Here is a 21,671-nt window from a genome sequence, read left to right as displayed (position 1 = left end):
TATATTCTTTTCTTATCTCATTAACAGCCACATTCTACATCCCTTTGCATCCTCTTTGTCCTCCATTAGAAACTGCAGACCTTATTGCAAATTTGTTTGTTTTACTGAAGATAATATTTGAACCCATTCTGTTTATTAAGACAATTTGTTATTGTCTCATAGGGGCTATTTGGTCTAGGATTGCATATTGTCTGAATTGGGCACTGCTAATATTGATCTCCCCTTAAAGAACGGGTTTTGGAAATCTATAGGGCCATTATAAACCTTTAGGGGGAAACTGCAGTACCCCAGATCTGCACTGCTAGAGGGGAAGATACATGAACAACATGAAAAAACAAGGGAAGAAAATGATCCAAACAAGTCTAGATTCTATGTTAATAGAATCCAATGACAGTATGTTAGAAGAAATGTCAGAAAAGGACTTCAGTTTATACATGATTAAGATGATTCATGAAGCAAAGAATGAGATAAGAGAGCAAATGCAGGCAATGAATGATAATACCAATAAGCTGAAAGAGCAAGTGCAGGAAGCAAAAGATCATTTCAACAAAGAGATAGAGATTCTCAAAAAAAAAACCCAAACAGAAATCCTTGAAATGAAGGAAACAGTAAACCAAATAAAAAACTCAATGGAAAACATCACCAAAAGACTAGACCACTTGGAAGACAGAACCTCAGACAATGAAGACAAAATATTGAATCTTGAAAATAAAGTTGCCCAAACAGAGAAGATGGTAAGAAATCATGAACAAAATCTCCAAGAACTATGGAACATCATGAAAAGACCAAATTTAAGGCACAGAGATACAAACCAAAGGAATGAACAACCTATTCAATGAAATAATATCAGAAGATTTCCCAAACCTGAAGAATGAAATGGAAAATCAAATACAAGAGACTTACAGAACACCAAATGCACAAAATCACATCAGATCCACACTAAGGCACATTATAATGAAAATGCCTAACATTCAAAATAAAGATAGGATGTTGAAGGCTGCGAGACAAAAGCATCAGATTACATATAGGGGGAAACCAATACGGATAGCAGCAGACTTCTCAACCCAGACTCTAAAAGCTAGAAGGGCCTGGAACAACATATTTCAAGCTCTGAAAGAACATGGTTGCCAACCAAGAATCCTATACCCAGCAAAACTTACCTTCAGATTTGAAGATGAAATAAAATCCTTCCATGATAAACAAAAGTTAAAAGAATTTACAAATAGAAAGCCTGCAGTACAGAATGTTTTCAACAAAATATTCCATGAGGAGGAAATGAAAAACGACAATGGAGGACAGCAAAGGGAGGAACTACCTTAGAGAAAACCCACTCAAAGGAGAAACCAAGCCAACTTAAAAACCAAAAATAAGCCAAATGACTGGGAATACAAATCATATCTCAATCATAACCCTGAACATTAATGGCCTAAACTCATCAATCAAAAGACATAGACTGGCAGAATGGATTAAAAAGAAAGGCCCAACAATATGCTGCCTGCAAGAGACTCACCTCATAGAAAAAGACATCCACAGAGTAAAGGTGAAAGGATGGGAAAAAAACCTACCACGCACATGGACTAGTAAAAAAGCGGGGGTTCCCATCCTTATATCAGATAAAGTGGACTTCAAGCCAAAGTTAGTCAGAAGGGATAAAGAAGGATATTTCATACTGCTTCAGGGAACCATAAATCAGGAAGACATAACGATAGTAAATATTTATGCCCCAAACAATGGTGCATCCCTGTACATCAAACAAACCTTCTCAGTTTCAGGAATCACATAGACCACAACACAGTAATTCTGGGTGACTTTAATGCACCGCTGTCACCACTAGATAGATCTTCCAAACAAAAACCAACCAAAGAAACCATAGAACTCAATAACACAATCAATAACCTAGACTTAATAGACATATATAGAATATTCCATCCATCAACGAGCGTATTCACTTTCTTCTCAGCAGCACATGGAACCTTTTCAAAAATAGACCATATGTTATGCCACAAAGCAACCCTTAGGAAATGCAAAAAAATAGAGATACTGCCTTGTGGAATGAGAGTAGAAATCAATGACAAAACACAGAAATTACTCCAACACATGGAGACTAAATAATGTGCTATTGAATGAAACATGGATAACAGAAAACATCAGGAAGGAGATAAAAAAAAATTCTCAGAGGTAAATGAGAATGACGATACAACATATCAAAATCTCTGGGACACTATGAAAGCGGTACCAAGAGGAAAATTCATTGCATGGAGCGCATTCCAGAAAACAATGAAAAGTCAACAACTAAATGACCTAACATTACAGCTCAAAGCCCTAGAAAAAGAAGAACAGAAAAACAGCAAAAGTAGTAGAAGACAGGGAATAATTAAAATCAGAGCTGAAATCAATGAAATTGAAACAAAAGAAACAATTCAAAAAATTGACAAAAAGTTGGTTGTTTGAGAAAGTAAACAAAATAGACAAACCCTTAGCCTCATAACAAAGAGAAGGAGAGAGAAAACTCAAATTACTAAAATTTGTGATGAAAAAGGAAATATCACGACAGACACCACTGAGATACAGAACATAATGAGAAGCTACTTTGAAAATCTGTATTCCAACAAAATAGAAGCTACCGAAGACATTGACAATTTTCTAGAGACATATGCTCCTCCCAAACTGAACCAGGAGGACATACACAATTTAAACAGATCAATGTCAAACAATGAAATAGAAGAAGCCATTAAAAACCTACCATTCAAGAAAAGCCCAGGACCATACGGATTCTCAGCTGAGTTCTACAAGACCTTCAAAGAAGAACTCATTCCTTCTCAAAGTATTCCAGGAAATAGAAAAGGAGGGTACCCTACCAAACTCATTCTATGAAGCTAATATCACCCCTCACATCCAAACCAGATAAAGACACATCAGGGAAAGAAAATTTTAGACCAATATCCTTGATGAATATAGATGCAAAGATCCTTAACAAAATACTGGTAAACCATATCCAAAAACATAAAGAAAATCGTGCACCACGATCAAGTGGGGTTCATCCCTGCAATGCAAGGATGGTTTAACATCCGTAAATCAATAAACATAATCCATTATGTCAGTAGACTTAAGGATAAGAATCATATGGTTATTTCAGTTGACGCAGAAAAAGCGTTTGACAAAATACAACACCCCTTCATGCTCAAAACACTAGAAAAAATAGGGATAGTAGGAACATACCTGAACATTGTAAAGGCTATTTATGCTAAGCCCATGGCCAACATCATTCTTAATGGAGAAAAACTGAAACCATTCCCTTTAAAAATGGGAACAAGACAGGGATGTCCTCTTTCACCACTTCTATTCAACATTGTTCTCAAACTCTAGCCAAAGCAATTAGGCAGACCAAAGAAATTAAAGGGATACGAATAGGAAAAGAGGAACTTAACCTGTCCCTATTTGCTGATGACATGATTCTATATTTAGAGGATCCAAAAACTTCCTCCAGAAAACTTCTAGACCTCATCAATGAATTCAGCAAAATAGCAGGCTATAAAATTAACACATAAATCTAAAGCATTTTTATATACAAGTGACGGAACAGCTGAAAGGGAAATGAGGAAAACAACTCCATTTGCAATAGCCTCAAAAAAAATAAAATACTTGGGCATCAATCTAACCAAAGAGATAAAAGATCTCTATAATGAAAACTACAAAATATTGAAGAAAGAAAATTGAAGAAATTGAGGAAGACCTTAGAAGATGGAAAGATCTCCTATGTTCTTGGATAGGCAGAATTAATATTGTCAAAATGGCCATACAACCAAAAGTGCTATACAGATTCAATGCAATTCCAATTAAAATCTCAATGACATACCTTACAGAAATAGAGCTAGCAGTCATGAAATTCATCTGGAAGAATAAGAAACCCAGAATAGCTAAAGCAATCCTTAGCAGGAAGAATGAAACAGGGGGTATCGCAATACCAGAACTTCAACTATACTACAAAGCAATAGTAACAAAACGGCATGGTATTGGCACCAAAATAGACAGGTAGATCAGTGGTACACAATAGAGGACATGGACACAAATCCAAATAAATACAATTTTCTCATACTACACAAAGGTGCAAAAATATGCAATGGAGAAAAGATAGCCTGTTCAACAAATGGTGCTTGGGAAAACTGGAAATCCATATGCAACAGAATGAAACTAAACCCCTATCTCTCACCCTGCACAAAAATCAACTCAAAATGAATCAAGGACCTTGAAATCAGACCAGAGACCCTGCATTTTATAGAAGAAAAAGTAAGTCCAAATGTTCAACTTGTTGGCTTAGGATCAGACTTCCTCAACAGGACTCCCGTAGCACAAGAAATAAAAGCAAGAATCAATAACTGGGACTGATTCAAACTAAATAGCTTTCTCTCAGCAAAGGAAACTATCAGCAATGCAAAGAGAGAGCCTACAGAGTAGGAGAGTATCTTTGCCACTCATACTTCAGATAGAGCACTAATTTCCAGAATATATAAAGAACTCAAAAAACTCTACACCAAGAATACAAATAACCCAATCAACAAATGGGCTAAGGATATGAACAAACACTTTACAGAAGATGATCTACAAGCAATCAACAAACATATGAAAAAAAATGTTCACCATCTTTACTAATAAGAGAAAAGCAAATCAAAACTACACTAAGATTCCATCTCACCCCAATTATCTAGAATACAAGCAGCAATAGGTGTTGGAGAGGATGTGGGGAAAAAGGTACACTCATACATTGCTGGTGGGGCTGCAAATAAGTGCAGCCACTCTGGAAAGCAGTGTGGAGATTCCTCAGAAAGCTTGGAATGGACCCACCATTTGACCCAGCTATCCCACTCCTCAGCCTATACCCAAAGGACTTAAAATCAGCATACTACAGAGATACAGCCACATCAATGTTCATAGCTGCTCAATTCACAATAGCCAGACTGTGGAACCAATCTAGATGTCCTTCAATTGATGAATGGATAAAGAAACTGTGGTATATATATACAGTGGAATATTACTCAGCTATAGAGAATAATAAAATTATGGCATTTGCTGGTAAATGGATGAAATTGGAGAACATCATGCTAAGTGGGATAAGCCAATCTCAAAAATCCAAAGGACGAATGATCTTACTGATAAGTGGATGATGACACATGATGGGGGGTGGGAGGGGTGCAAGAATGGAGGAAGGAGGGACTGTGTAGTGGGAAAAGAGGGGTGGGAGGGGTTGGGTGTAGGAAAAAATAACAAAATGATTCAAACATCATTACCTTGTGTAAATGTACGAATACACAAATGGTATGCCTTGACTCCATGTACAAACAGAAACAACATGTATCCCATTTGTTTACAATAAAAATAAATTTAAAAAATAGATTATTTTGAAGATGACAGTTAACAAAAGTAAATTTCTTGTCATACAATCTGGTATCTGTCAATAAATAGTGTTTAGTGTTATTTATTTAAAAAACAAAACAAAACAAAACAAAACTTTTTCCCTTTCAATTTGGTTCAATATTCATGGTGGTTTGTAAATCTCATGCACTCCGTAACACCCGAGACTGTCGTCTAACTTGTGATCCTCCTGCATCAGCCTCCCAAATTGTTGGGGTTACAGGTATGCACCACTGTGCCCAGCTATGAATGTGTTCATTTCTAGCCCCCAAACCTTTTATATACTGTTCATCTCTTGATTTCCTTGCTATTCTGCCTAGGGGCAACCACCTTGGTATGTAAATCAATACAATAAACAATTCTTACTCTTAAAAAAAATATATTGATGTAGCTGTGTCACTGTAGTATGCTGATTTTAAGTCCTTTGGGTATAGACCAAGGAGTGGAATAGCTGGGTCAAATGGTGGTTCCATTCAAAGTTTTCTGAGGAATCTCCATACTGCTTTCCAGAGTGGCTGCATCAATCTGCAGTCCCACCAGCAATATATGAATTTACCTTTTCTCCCACGTCCTTGCCAACATTTATTGTTGCTTGTATTGCCATTGTGACTGAAGTGAGATGAAATCTTAGAGTAGTTTTGATTTGCATTTCTCTAATTGCAGGAGATGATGGGACATTTTTTCACATTTGTTGATCATTTGTATTTCTTCTTCTGTGAAGTGTCTGTCCATTTTTTAGCCCATTTATTGATTCATTTCTTTGTTTTTTTGGTATTAAGGTTTTGGAGTTCTTTATGTATCTTGGAGATTAGTGCTCTATCTGAGGTGCGTGTGCTAAAGATTTTTTCCCCATTCTGTAGACTCTCTCTTCACTTTATTGATTGTTTCTTTTGCTGAGAAGCAGCTTTTTAGTTTGAATCCATCCCACTTATTGATTCTTAATTTTACTTCTTGTGCTTTAGGAGTCTTGTTAAGGAAATCAGGTCCTAAGCTGACATGATAAAGATTTGAGCCTACTTTTTCTTCTGTCAGGTGCAGGGTCTCTGTTCTAGTGCCTAATTCTTTGATCCACTTTCAGTTGAGTTTTGTGCAGGGTGAGAGATAGGGGTTTAATTTCATTTTGCTACATATGAATTCCAGTTTTCCCAGCACCATTTGTTGAATAGGTTACCTCTTGCCCAATGTATATTTTTGGCACCTTTATCTAGTATGAGATAACTGTACTTATTTGGGTATGTCTCCATGTCTTCTATGCTGTACCATTGGTCTACCTGTCTATTTTCATTATACCATTTTTACTATACCATTTTCATTACAGTTGCGGTGTGGTGTAGTTTAAGGTCTGATATTTTGATACCTCCTACATCACTCTTCCTGCCCAGGAGTGCTTTGGCTATTCTGGGTCTTTTGTTCTTCCAGATGTATTTCATGATTGCTATTTCTAGTTCTATGAAGAATGTCATTGGGATTTTAATAGGAATTGCTTTGAATCTGTATAACATTTTTGATAGTCTGGCCATTTTGACTATTAATTCTGCCTGTGCAAGAGCATGGGAGATCTTTCCATCTTCTAAGGTCTTCAGTTTCTTTCTTTAGTGTCCTGTAGTTCTCATTGTAGAGGTCTTTCACCTCTTTTGTTAGATTGATTCCAAAGTTGTTGGTTTTTTTGTTGTTGTTGTTGTTTGTTTGTTTGTTTTGGAGTCTATTGCGAATGGGATAGTTTTCCTAATTTCTCTTGCAGTGGATTTGTCACTTATGTATAGAAATGCATTTGATTTATGGGTATTGATTTTATATCCTGCGACTTTGCCGAATTCATTTATGAGTCCTAGACGTTTTCTGGTGGAATTTTTTGGATCTTCCAGATACAGAATCATGTTGTCAGCAAATAGTGATAGATTGAGTTCTTCTTTTCCTATTCATATCCCTTTAATTTCTTTTGTCTGATTGCTCTGGCTAGGGTATCAAGGACGATGTTGAATAGAAGTGGTGAAAGAAGGCATCCCTGTCTTGTTCCAGTTCTTAGAGGGAATCCTTTCACATTTTTCTCCATTTAGAATGATGTTGACCACGGGCTTAGCATTGATAGATTTTACAATGTTGAGGTATGTTTCTACTACCCCTCGTTTTTCTAGGGTTTTGAACATGAAGAAGTGCTGTATTTTGTCAGATGCTTTCTCTGCATCTGTTGAGATAATCATGATTCTTGTCTTTAAGTCTGTTGATGCGATTGATTTCCATATGTTGAACCAACCTTGCATCCTAGGAATGAACCGCATGATCGTGGCACACTATCTTTTTAATATGTTTTTGTATGCAGTTCGCCAGAATTTTATTGAGAATTTTTGCATCTATGTTCATGAGGGATATTGGTCTGAGGTTTTCTTTCCTTGCTGTGTCTTTGTCTGGTTTTGGTGTCAGGGTGACACTAGCCTCATAGAATGAGTTTGGAAGGGTTCCCTCCTTTTTTGTTTCATGGAATAATTTGAGGAGTCTTGGTGTTCATTCTTGTTTGAAGGTCTTGTAGAACTCGACTGAGAATCTGTCTGGTCCTGGGCTTTTCTTGGTTGGTAGGCTTTTGATGGCATCTTCTACCTCATTGCTTGAAATTGATGAGTTTAAATTGCGTATGTCCTCCTGAATCAGTTTGGGTAGATCATATGTCTCTAGAAATTTGTCGATGTCTTCAAGTGTTTTTATTGTATTTGAGTATAACTTTTCAAAATAGTTTCTAATTATCGTCTGTCTTTCAGTAGTGTGTCTCGATATTTCCTTTTTCATCACAAATTTTAGTAATTTGAGCTTTCTTTCTTTCTCTTTGTTAGTGTGACTAAGGGCTTATCAATTTTATTTTTTTCAAAGAACCAACTTTTTGTTTTGTCAATTTTTTTCAATTCTTTCTTTTGTTTCAATTTTATTGATTTCAGCTCTGATTTTAATCATTTCCTGTCTTCTGCTGTTTTGGGTGTTGATTTGTTCTTCTTTTTCTAGGACTTTGAGATGTTTGTTAGGTCATTTATTTGTTGACATTTTATACTTTCAACGTATGAGTTCAATGCAATGAACTTTCCTTTTAGCACTTCCTTCCTAGTGTCCCAGAGATTTTGATATATTGTTTCAGTGTTCTCATTTGTCTCTAAGTATTTTTTAATTACCTCCCTGATTTCTTCTGCTGTCCATTCATCATTCGTTAGCATGCTATTTAGTCTGCAGATGTTGGAGTAGCTTCTGTTTTTTATCTTACCGTTGGTTTCTAGTTTCATTCCATTATGATCTGATAGAATGCAGGGTAGTATTTCTTTTTTTTTGTTTGTTTGCATTTGCTGGGAGTTGCTTTGTGGCATAACATATGGTCTGTTTCAGAGAAGAATTCATGTGCTGCTGAGAAGAAAGTGTATTCACTGGATGATGGATGAAATTATATATGTCTGTTAAGTCTAAATCATTGATTGTATCATTTAATTCTGTGGTTTGTTTAGTTTTTGTCTGGAAGATATATCCAGTGGTGAGAGAGGTATGTTGAAGTCACCTAGTATTACTGTGTTGTGATCTGTTTGATTCTTGAAATTGAGAAGGGTTTGTTTGATATACACAGATGCTCCGTTGTTTGGGGCATATATATTTACAATTGTTCTGTCTTGTTGGTGTATGGTTTCCTTAAGCAGTATGAAATGACCTTCTTTATCTCTTCTGACTAACTTTGATTTGAAGTCTACTTTGTCTGATATGAGGATGGAAAACCCTTGCTTGTTTACACACTCCATGTGAGTGACATGCGTTTTCCCAACCTTTCATCTTCCTAGGACAGCATATTGTGTTTTGGTTGTTGTTGTTGTTTTTTTTTGTTTTTTTGTTTTTTTTTTTTTTAATCCAATCTGTCAGTCTATGCTTTTTTTGGGAGTGGGGGGGTTTGCTGGGGATCGAACCCAGGGCCTTGTGCTTACAAGGCAAGCACTCTACCAACTGAGCTATCTCCCCAGCCCCAGTCTATGTCTTTTGATTGATGAGTTTAGGCCATTAACATTCAGGGTTATTATTGAGATCTGATTTTTATTCCTTGTTACTTTGGTTTATTTTCGGTTTTTAACTTGACTTAGTTGCTCCTTTAATTGAACTTCAGTGTAGTTCCTCCCTTTGCTGGTTTTCTTTTTTTTTTTTTTTCATTTCCTTCTCATGGAATATTTTGTTGAGAATGTTCTGTAGTGCAGGCTTTCTAGTAGTGAATTCATTTAACTTTGTTTATCATGGAAGGTCTTTATTTCATCTTCAAATCTGAAGCTTAATTTTGCTGGATAAAAAATCTAGTTTGGCATCCATTTTCTTTCAGAACTTGATACATGTTATTCCAGGACCTCCTGGCAGTGAGGGTCTGGGTTGAGAAATCCGCTAAGATCCATATTGTTTTTCCCCTATATGTAATTTGATTTTTCTCTCTTATAGCCTTTAAAATTCAATCTTTATAAACTTTGGTTGATAATGGGGCTTTTTGGTTATGAGCAAATGGAATTGTCCAACCAGTGACTTTCGAGAGGAAAAGCAGGTTGAGGAAACCCCTGTGTAATTTCTGTATTCTTGGAGGAGGAAGCAGCTTATTGAAGTTGGGAATGTCAAAAAGGATTTTTTCCCTTAAGAATTTTGTGAAACTAAAAAGTTAACAGGTGAAAGGCAAATGTGCAAAAATAAAATAGGAAGAGAATGTTTAATTTTCTTTTATTTGCTTACTAGTGAGGTTAAAAGTCCAAAGTGGTAGCTTTCTTTGCCTCACTATTGAACAACAACAACAAAAAAGTAGAAAATAACCTAGGAGCAATGTATTTAATGCTGATGATGGCAAACTGAGATTGGCACTCTCATACAGACAGTGGAAGTATAAACTGCTACATATTTTCCTGGAAACACATTTATAATAGGAACAAAAGACATTAAATCTTATAGATAGAAATATCAAAATCTTGGAGTATATCCTAAGGAAATGTACACAAATCAGAGATGCATGCAAAAATTTGCCTAGTAGAATTCTCATTGAGGGTTTATTTGCAGGAGAAAAAAATGAGAGACATTAAAAATCTTCATTAACTGGGAAATAGTCAAATCATGGCAAATCCATATAATTGAGTATTGCTGAATCATTTGAAATTGTTTTAAAGGTATGGGTAATAGTCATCATGTAAAGTTATTTTTTAAAAAATCTAAGTGTAGATTACTTGGCCTAATGAATTTTTGTGTGTGTAAGAAATATAGCAAAATATTTCCAGTGGCCATCTGGATGATGGGTTACAGGTGATTTTACTTTTCTTAAGTTCTTTTATATTTAGAGTCTGACAGTTTCTGTTGATTTACAGTCAGTCTAAACATAAAAATTTAATTCCATTTAAAGATTGTTAAAGAAGCTTTGTAGGGTAGTGGATATCATGGAAGAAGACAGATGTTAGTGATCGAGGATGAGTATCAAATGAGCAGGTAGAAAAGTAGAAACAGTGAAGTGTGGATTTTTTTTTTTGACCAGGGATTGAATCCAGGGATGTTTAACCAGTATACTGAGCCACATCCCCAGGCTCCCCATCCCCCAGCTCCCTGTCCCCCAGCCACATACTGGGGATTGAACTCAGGCCACTTGACCACTAAGCCACATTCCCAGCCCTGTTTTATATTTTTATTTAGAGACAAGGTCTCACTAAGTTGCTTAGTGCCTTGCTTTTGCTGAGGCTGGCTTTGAACTCACAATCTCCTGTCTCAGCCTCCTGCACTGCTGGGATTACAGGCATCCCAGCCCTTTTTATTTTTTATTTTGAGACAGGGTCTTGCTAAGTTGCTTAGACCCTTGCCACATTGCTGAGGTTAGCGTTGAACTTGGGATCTTCCTGCCTCAGCCTCTGGAGCTGCTGGGATTGCAGGTGTGTTTCACTGCACCTGGCTGGAATATTTTTTAGACAAGTACAATTTTGTTTTGCAAATAAAAAGAGAATAATTGCATAACCTGGTTGTGGTATAGCTCTCTGACCCCCTTTTCTATCACATGGTAATTTTTGTATGTCAGTAGTATGGTGAGAATCAGTCTCTAGATAAAGTAGTGATTTAAAAATGTCAAAAAATAGAATAATTTGTGTAATACTGCAGGGTGGTTGCAGTGAGAGAGAAAGTAAAGATGTTTCAGAGGGTACAGGTTGAGTGATTATATCTAAATAGGAACAGTTGCTTTTAATCTGCTGTTCAAGGGGAGATACATAATGCTTTTGAACCAGAAGGTGGTTTGGGCTTATTATTTGAGATTGTTTTATTTTAAAATGAAATGCCTCATTTGCAGAGGGTCAAGGAGATAGAATAGGGTTTGCAGTTTCAAGAAACAGGTAGTTTTTCAAGATCCTCCATGGGAAAAAAAAATCAAATACAACAAGTAGAAATCAGTAGATACTCAAGAACCAGTGGAGATCTAGCTGATGTTTGGTAGCATGAGTTTGTAGTAAACTAAACTAGCAGTGTACATGGTGTAACATTTTCTTTTAACATTTTTCTACCTGGAAGACAGAAAACTGATAGTAAACTTGACAACCTTGTTAAGGGCTTTGATAAAAATATGTTTGAAATAGTTGACCAGTGTGCAGAGTACATGCTAAGTGGGTTGGAAACTTGAAATGAGGCTTTTAGTGTGGCAGCAAGGTGAAGAAGTTGCCAGAAGAGGGGAATATGAGTTGGAGAGGACATATGAGTTTCAAATGTCTTATGGCATGATTCAGGTGGTAACTGAAGTCAAGGAAAATGTAAGGCTAATTAAAGTAGAGGTCAGCAAACTTTTTGTAAAGGGTCAGATAGTAAATATTTTAGGTTTTGTGGGTATAGTTCTGTCACAACTAATTAATTCTGTTGTGATAGCTTGAAAGCACCCAGAGAAAATATATAAACAAATGAGCATGGCTGTGTGCCAATAAAACTTTATTTTAGGGCTGATGGGGACGTAGCTCATTGGTAGAGGCTTGCTGAGTGTGCAAAACATCCTGGGTTTGATTTCTAGCACTGCCAAAAAAAAACCCAAAAACTATATTTATGGTCCCTAAATTTGGATTTATAAATTTTATGTTGTTATATATTCTTTTGATCCCCTCCCCCCATGCACATACAATCATTTAAAAATGTGAACGCCCCTGCCCCAGTGCAGTTGGGTAACCTATAATCCCAACAACTCAGGGACGTGAGGCAAATTCTGAAGCCAGTCTCAAAAACTTAGTGAGACCCTGTCTCAAATAAAAAAAGTAACTATGGATGTAGCTCAGTGGTAAAGCACGGCTAGGTTTTATCCCTAGTACCAGGGAGGGGAAAAAAATGTAAAAACCATTCTTATATTACTAACCATACAAAAAGTGGCATTGAGCTGGATTTGGCTAGTAGCCTGTAGTTTGCCACTCGTGGGTTAAAATGTTATAAAGAGATCAAGGTTTTAGCTACCAAAAATAATTTTGAAGATTGCTTCAAAAAATAATTTTTTCCCTGCTCTTGGGACTGGGGATTGAACCCAGGGACTTGTACATGCTGGAAAAGTACTCTACCACTGAACTACATCCCTAGCAAGAAGGTTGTGTCTCTGAAATTGACTTGCAATATAAGGAAATCAGATTATTTTTTAGCATTTTAACCAAAGCTATTAAAATCACATAAACTGAAGAATACTAGGGGCTACTCAAACCATAGTACCACAGTGGTTGATTAGCCAGTATGAAATTAATCTTGGGACTTCTAGTGATTAAATGCTATATGGGGCTATAGAATTTGCTTAGTATGTGCAAGGCCCTGGGTTCACTCCCCAGCACCAATTTTTTAAAAAACGTTGTGTATAGGTAACTGATTTTTGTTTTATAGAATTTTAAAATATTTACTTCTGAAAAGATATTGCTTAGATAAGAAAAATTATATTTATTTATATACAATTATAATTTTGTTATATATTGCCAAATTGTCTCCACTGAACCAAGTTTATACTGTCAGTCATTAGCAATGTGTACTAGTATCTATTTCACTATGCTCTTGGCAGATTTTTTATTATACCCTGATTAGTGAAACTTGTAAATTAGTTTTCATTGACCTTTTGTTTTCGAATATTTTTTAGTTGTCAGTGAACCTTTATTTTATTTATATGCAGTGCTGAGATTCGAACCCAATACCTCACACATGCTAGGCCAGCACTCTACCACTGAGCTACAACCCCAGCCCTCCATTGACATTTTGTACTTTTTTGGGGGCAGTGTTGCTGATCAAACTCTGGGCCTCATGACTGCCAAGCAAGTACTCTACCATTGAGCTAGATTCCCAATCCGCCATTGATATTTTTGTAAAAATGATCAGTGTCTTTTTTATTTCTAGTTACCTGTATACTTTAGGCATTTTTCTGTTGGATGGTTGGGTTTTTCCCTTTTTGATTTATAGGCACTTTTATTTATTAAGGAAATATACCTTTTTCGTGATTAACTAAAAATATTTTAAATTTGTCTTTTGAGCTGCTTAAGTTCATTTTTGGCAGTATTCAGTTTTATCTTTCTTTTTTCTTTTTCTTTTTTTTTTTTTTAGGTTTTATGTCATAGTTGAAAAGTCCTTCCCTACTCTGAAATTCTAAATTACTTTTCTTTTTAAAAATACTTCTGTGACTTTATTTTCAACTTTGAAATATTTAACCCCTTAGAAATTTATTATGGTATAAAGTGTAGAGTGAATTTTACTTTTTTTCTAGACATTTACCTAGTTAACACATAAATTTTTTAATTACCTATCTTTTCCCCACTGACCTGAATATCACCTGTAGTATAATCTAAATGCCTACATAAATTTGGATTAGTGTCTCATTCATTTTTCTAGCAGCAGATGAGAACTGCACATCTTTGCCACATGGGTGTTGTTAGTGTTTTGGATTTGGGCTGTTCTGATAGTTGTATAGTGGTATATCATTGTTTGAATCTTGAATTCCTTAATGATGTGATGTTGAGCATCTTTTTGTGTGTTTGTCATGCATATATTTTCTTTGGTGTGTGTTTTGCCCATTTTAAAATTAGACTGTTTTCTTCTTGTTGCGTTTGGGTTATATGTATACTTTGGGTAACAGATATGTCATTTATAAGTTATGTATGCTGGTGCAGCCATTCAGGAGGCTGAGGCAGGAAGAAGAGAAGTTCCAAGTTTGCCCAGGCAACTTAGACCTGTTTCAAAATAAACACTTTTTAAAAGGGCTGGGATTTAGCTTAGAAGTACAACACCCCTGGATGTCCTACTCACCCTCCCCTCAAAATATATATGTTTTACAAATCAATATTTTTTTCAGAGTTTCATTTGAAACTTGTCTCTGTAGATTCTTAGTAGATACAGCAAGTTGTACAGTCATTTGGGCTGTTTTTGGGATTTGCAACTGTGTGTAGATCAGTAGTCTGATCCAAGCTTACATCAGAATATCTGGATTTATCAGTAAACTTCCATAAAATTCATCCATTGCAGAGTACATTCATTGGTGGTACTCTCTAAAAGTTGAAATTATTCATGTATTGCAAACACTGAGAAAGTGCTAAAATAGAGTCATCTCACTTCTGAAATGGAGGTTATATTTGGAGAAACTAGCAGGCAGTCTAGAGGAAGAGATGACTGTCATTTGACTTATTCTATTATGGGACCTTATCAGTTTTCATCATATTAATTCAGTAAAAGAAAGTGGACAAGATTGAATTATCTTAATATGCAGTTTATTAAGGATTTGTGGAACACATTAAATGTGCAGAATGGAGTAAGGAACTTTAACCTACTTAAAACAAGTAACTAGCATGCTTGAAAAGAGCTAGATAAGTGGAGATGGGAAGAAGCAAAACCAAGCAATGTAGAAGCACCAATTATTGATGACTAAGGCATAGGTAGAGAACAATTACTAGAAATGCCCACCAGGCCTTAATTAATTCCTGACAGTAACCCTGTGGTGCAACTTCTGCTCCTACTACTATGGCTGCTTACTACAAAAGGTCTCTAGCTTACTTTTGAGACCAGAGTGGCTTACTTCCTTTTGAGGACTCTGATGTTTGTGGAAAGGCACATGGGGAGGGAGAAGAAAGGGAGAAGATATAAGTTATTTTGCCAGCTGATATTTTAGCCAATGCCCAAGCTCTTCTCTACCCACATATGAATGAATGTTTGATTTTGAATGAATTCTGAGGAAGTAAATATGAAGCAATGAAACATACATTTTTTCTTGTATTTATAGAAAGTATATATTTCATTGTCTGTAATTGAACTCTGACTACATTCTAATCTGACTTTGATGACTCTTACTTAATTTCTTTGTCCTAAGGCATAATATAGAGCACAGTTTGGCACCTGGTTTTATATTTCATCTCCTTTACTGCTAGGCAGTCAGGTTTTACTTCTGTCACTTTATCTTTTTTCTTTCTTTCTTTCTTTCTTTTTTTTTTTTTTTTTTTGTCACTTTATCTTATACATTGCCTCCAATTGCCTTTTTGTTTACTGATTTTCACTATTTGGAAAGCAAATTTAAGAATTATGTTGCCTAAAGCTGACTCTAACATATGCGGATATTAATTATATTAATCTTTGTATTTTGTTTCAGTTATTTCATGGTAAAAAATTATAGGTTAAATAAGAATTGACAGTGGAATAGTATGTCTTTTAAATATAGCTTTATTGATTTTAGTATGAGATATTTCTGTTGCTTCTTTCATAATAACCCTTAAGGTAGACAAGTTACTTCTTATTCTCACATTTGTGATGAGAGTTAGAGCTGGAACTTGAGTTTGGTTCTTTAAGATACCAAGGCTCATTTTAAGCATTTGGTCAGGTAATATTTTAAATACTTGTTTTTTTTTTTTGTTGTTGTTGTTGTTTTAATGTGCCTAGAAACCTTCAGAATGTAAGGCTACATTCTACAGCTTAAAGTTTACTAAAGTCCAACTTTTAGATCAGTTCTCACACTTTGGGTCTTGGGACCCCTTTACTCTTAAAAATTATTGAGGATTCCAAAGAGCTTTTGTTTGTGTAGGTATATCCATCAGCATTTACCATATTAGAAATAAAAACAAAAAATTTTTAAAATATTAATTCACTTAAACATAATAATAAAATATTAATAAGGTTGCTTTTTCCTTCTTCCCACCTTTTTTTCCACTCTTGTTGCTCAGGCTGGCCTTGAACTTTGGTCTCAAGCTCTCCTGTTGCCTCAGCCTCTTGAGTAGCTGGAACTACAGACACATACCACCATGCCTGGCCACTTTTTTCTTAATAAACAACTATTCATAAACATTTTTTAGTTTAAAGAGTTGCATTATTTTATGTTTGCATATATATTTAGTGCCTGTCTGACTTAGAAGACAGCTGGATTCTCACATTTGCTTCTAATTTCAGTCTGCTGCTGTAGATTGTTTTAGAAGAGTATGACAGTTCAGCTTCATAGAGATAAGTAGTTAGAAAAGGGAAAAAGTAGTTCATTAACTTTTCAGATAATTATGAACTCTTTCATACTAAACAAAACTGGACAAGTGGTAGTTTCTAAAGAATCTGAGAAGAAAATACAAGTTCTTGTTGATTTTAGAGATGATCATCAAAAACACCAATAATTTAATACACTTTTTAGTAATGCTCAAGACATTAGCATTAGACTTGAGGTTTTTACATTTGTAGGGGAAATTGTGATGAAGTGATGTAACTAAGCTCATTGGAAAATGGTGTGGTGTGGGGGGCATTGCTCTGTTTCTGAGGGGCCCCCTGAGTGGAAAGCAGTTGTTATTTTAAATGCACATGATAAAGGAATTTGGCGAAGTTCACCAGAACTCTTTTCTGCTAGGAAGTCACCAACCTTTATGGTTGTAACTGAGGAAAAACAAAGCAAACAGTAATAGATGAGCAAGATCAGAAGGCCACCTTTTTTTTTTTTAAGTCATAGATGGACATAATACCTTTATTTTATTTATTTATTTGTATGTGGTACTGAGGATTGAACCCAGTGCCCCATGCATTGCCATACAAGCGTTCTACCACTGAACTACAACCCCAGGCTGAAGGCCATAATTTTTAAAGGAGAGGAAGAGTAATGGTGGTACCTGAGAAATCAGGGTCCCTACTATGCTTAATATGATTCAGATTTTGAGGGACAATAAGTTACTGTCTGTACAAAGAAATACCAATTCCCACAGGCTATTATTTTAAATGATAGCTAAAGAGGGTGTTTGACTAACCCATAATCTAATATCTTAATTCCATTGGCAACTTTCTGTCATATGAGTGATGGGAGCTCCATTAATACAGTGATGGTATTCTTTTTTCCAGACTGTAGATATACTGTTAGAGCCATGCAGTGACCATGGTGATAGTGAGGAAGGCCATCTTGCAAGGTAAGTATTTCTCTTGTTGTTTTTAGCTAATAAATCATTCTTACATTTATAGCTCTTCAGAGATTTTGGGGTGGAGTGTTCAGATGAATTTCTTTTATGACATACAGTTTAGGCAGTCTAAAAGAAATTCAAACTTCTTATTTTAAGTAGTAGGATAACACATTAAATGTCCACAAATCTTCAGAGTTGAAACAACTTTAGACAAACATTAGTTATAACTTAGAAAACATTCAGTGGGAAGAACACACCATTGGAGACACCTAAAACTTGTAGTTGATTTACAGAACAATTGAAAATTTATTGATACTCAGAATATACCAGTCAGTGAGTTAATTCATGATCTCGCAGCTGTGACTAGCTAACCAAAAGATTATAACGTATTGGCTTGTACAGATAATGTACAGAATACTTCACTTCCCATTTGAACTCATTCTTGGTGTGTTCCACTCTAGTCTTAAGCAGTTGCTACTTGTTCACCTCCTTGGCCAGCTGTGATAGAGCAAGTAATGCCTGAAACAGTGAGATGTCAACTAAATGTAGAGTTTCAGTAGATAGAAACCCTTTGAGTTAAAGCTTTCTTATCCTTTTAAAGGATTTGGGTCTCTTTGAATCCTTCTTTCAGACATGCCAAGAAGTGCATAATAGCTTTCTTAGGAAAGATGATTTGATATACTGAAAACACACCAATAATGAAGTTGCAAACTAGATTGTAAATATTTGGAGATCCAAAACAGCATTACTAATTTGCTAATAGCCTGTTGACCAGGGTAAACTTGTGTTAATACCATTGTCTCTTAATTGTGAGTAGGAAACCTGTTCTCTAAAGGTAAGTAAATTCTTTGGAGCCATGTCTCTGGAGCGTCCCCATACTCTGAAGGTCCACAGATTTCCTGCTTACAGCAGTTCCTTGTGCTTCCTTTCAGGAGGCAGGAATGATCCTCTTCCAGCCCAGGGAGTTTTGGAGCTATGGGCTGAAGAATTAAGATTAACAGCATTAACAGGCATCCCCAGAATGATGACATCTGGATTTGGTAGAACAATAAGGATCCATTTAGTGAGGACTCAAATGTTTTTGGAAAAAGCTCTTTCCTCTTCAACTTGTATAGGTTAGCAAACTTGTTCTTAGATCCAAAAAGTACCTTGCTTAGGTGGATTACATTTTGCATGTTTAAAACACTCACGTTTCTCAAATTTTAAGTGATTAGGTGTTTTGGTCAGCTAGCCTAGAATCTACTCATCCTACCTAAGCAAAGAAAGGCCTTGAGCTTTTCAGGGAATTTAGTTCATTTCTTATGCTCAGCAAGAATAAGATGATTATGTGTCTGAGGAGATGAATTGCCATCTTTAGATCAAGTTAGAAGTGGCACTTGATTGTATTATAAATTTTTACAAGTGTTTTTGGGGAAAAGTAGTTTCCCAAAGTTATAATGATAACCTACTGCATAATAGCAGATGCTCTGTTGATTGGTCGAATAGGTAGAAATCATTTGTGATAACTTGTTGTGAACACTTGTTCTTAATAGGGGTGAATTTTTCTGGGGGGATAAAATGTAAACTAAAAATTTTTTTAATTTCCTTTTTTATTTTACTCATATTTAGAGGAGGGAAAGTTTTAGAACTAGTAACCGTTGATTACAACGTAACCTTGTGATAGAAAACATTTAAAGTAAAGAACATAGCTATACCTTTTTAAAAAAATTTTAGAAGTCTCAAAGTGGGGAGAATAAAGCTGTTTGGTTAAAACTAATATTTATTTTACAAAATCCCATTGTGCTTTTTTTTTGTTTGCTTGTGTTTATTTTTATTTATTATGGATTTTAATTTCCCTTCTGTAAAAGTTTTTCTTTTTGGGGGGTGGTTTTGTGTGTTGACAGGGAGGTGGGGAGCATTACTTAATTTTTCTAAATCTGAAGTGATTCTGTGGATCTTTTCAGTATTGTGTGATTTTCAGATATAGGGCTCCAAAGAATGGGCTTTCGCCCAGTGGTCATTCTCACCTCTCACATTTTAAATGCTAATTATATTGGGGAAGAGAGGAATCTAGGTAAGAAATATGTAGTAATAGTAACCTTTGTATTCTTATATACTAATAACTTTACTTGTATTTTTAGGAAAGAATATTTGTTATTTGACAGTGATAAATTGTCACACTTGATTCTGGTAAGAAATACTTATATCTTACGGTTCTTAAAATTACCAAGGTTTAATGTACCAAATATTATCATTATCTTTATCATTATTATTATTTTTTTGCTTTGTGGTATTGGGGTTTGAACCCAGGGGAGCTCTACCAGTAAGTTATATCCCTACCCCTTTTCTTTCTTTTTCTTTTCTCTTGTGGGGGTGGGGGCAATGGCGTGCCAGGGATTGAACTCAGGGGCACTTGACCACTGAGTCACAGCCCCAACCCAATTTTTTTGTATTTTATTTAGAGACAGGGTCTCACTGAGTTGCTTAGCACCTTGCTTTTCCTGAGGCTGGCTTTGAACTCAAGATCTTCCTGCCTCAGCCTCCCAGCCTTTTCTTTTTCTGAGACAGGGTCTAAAAAAGCTGCCGAGGCTGTCCTTGAACTTGTGATCCTACAATCTGTGCTTCCCAAATTGCTGGAGTTTAGCATGCCAGCTATATTTGGACTTCAGTTCTTATATTGGATAGGTTTAAAGGAGATGTAAATATAAATACTTTTGTTAGATGTTTTGTAGTTAATCGGTAACTTATTATTAATTTTTTTTGGGTACTGGGAATTTAACCCCAGGGGTGCCTTACCACTGAACTGCATCATCATCCCTTTTTTAAAAAAAAAAAAAAAAAAAACTGGGATTAAACTCATGGGTTAAGTGGGCACTTAACCACTTAGTCACATCTCCAGCCCTTTTATATATTTTACTTAGAGACAGGGTCTCCCTGTGTTATTAAGGGCCTGCACTAAGTTACTGAGGCTGGCTTTGAACTCAGTCCTCCTGCCTCAGCCCCCTGAGCTGCTGGGATTACAGGTGTGCACCATTGTGCCTGGCCATCCCCATCCCTTTTTATTTTCATTTTAAGACAGGGCCTTGCTGCATTGATGAGATTGGCCTTGAACTTGGGATCCTCCTGCCTCACCTTCCCAAGTAGCTGGAATTACAAGTGTACATTACAGCACCCTTGGAAATTCTTTGTGTGTGTGTGTGTGTGTGTGTGTGTGTGTGTGTGTGTGTGAGAAATTCAGTTTTATTTAAAAATTTTTTTAGTTATACATGACAGTAGAATGTATTTTTGACATAACATACATACGTGGAATATAAATTCCCATTCCTGTGGTTATACATGATGTGGAGTTACACTGGTTGTATATTCATATATAAACATAAGAAAGTTATGTCCAATTCTTTCTACTGTCTTTCCCATTCTAACCCGCCTCCCTTGTCCCCATGCCCCACTGTCCAATCGGGTTAACCTCTGTCCCCACCCACTACTCTGCTTATTGTGAGTCAGCATCTGCATATCAGAGAGAACATTCCACCATTGTTTTTTTGGGATTGACTTATTTGAAAATACTTTCTTGAATTTGAATTCCCAACTTTGTTTCCCAATGAGACATATTGTAAAATTGCAAGTTTATGTTTGAAAATTGGATAGTAAGAGTAAAACAGTTGACTATTTAGGCATAGTAAACTAATATAGACTACTTAAGGATGTGTGCTGGTTATCTTTAAGATGGTTATGAAAAATTTCATGATTGTGAAATGTATTCTTTATTTTAAAATACAGGATTGTAGTAACAAGATATGTGATTTAAATGCCAACACCGAATCAGAAGTGCCAGGAGGTCAAAGTGTTGGTGTTCAAGGGGAAGCAGCAAGTGTTCCGATTCCACATTTAGATCTGAAGAATGTTTCTGATGGTGATAAATGGGAAGGT

The 21,671-nt window shown here is 35.8% G+C and overlaps 1 protein-coding gene and 1 non-coding gene across 7 annotated transcripts in view; one reads left to right on the top strand and one right to left on the bottom strand.

Annotated features, from left to right (window-relative positions):
* Fam13b (family with sequence similarity 13 member B) overlaps positions 1–21,671 on the top strand; it is a 99,949-nt gene that overhangs the window by 56,182 nt on the left and 22,096 nt on the right. For all 6 annotated transcript variants that reach the window (XM_047555157.1, XM_047555160.1, XM_047555156.1 and 3 more), the window contains 3 exons: positions 17,707–17,771; positions 19,883–19,931; positions 21,522–21,669. In XM_047555157.1, coding sequence (XP_047411113.1) covers positions 17,707–17,771; positions 19,883–19,931; positions 21,522–21,669 — 262 coding nt within the window. The remainder of the gene's footprint in view (positions 1–17,706; positions 17,772–19,882; positions 19,932–21,521; positions 21,670–21,671) is intronic.
* Positions 9,311–9,387, bottom strand: Trnat-ugu (transfer RNA threonine (anticodon UGU)). Its single transcript has one exon. It is a non-coding gene; the product is annotated as a tRNA-Thr (tRNA).

Source organism: Sciurus carolinensis, chromosome 6 (assembly GCF_902686445.1).
Source record: "Sciurus carolinensis chromosome 6, mSciCar1.2, whole genome shotgun sequence".
Classification (NCBI taxonomy): Eukaryota; Metazoa; Chordata; class Mammalia; order Rodentia; family Sciuridae; genus Sciurus; species Sciurus carolinensis.
Note: the sequence above shows the minus strand (reverse complement) of the source record. Positions and strands in the feature narration are given on the sequence as shown.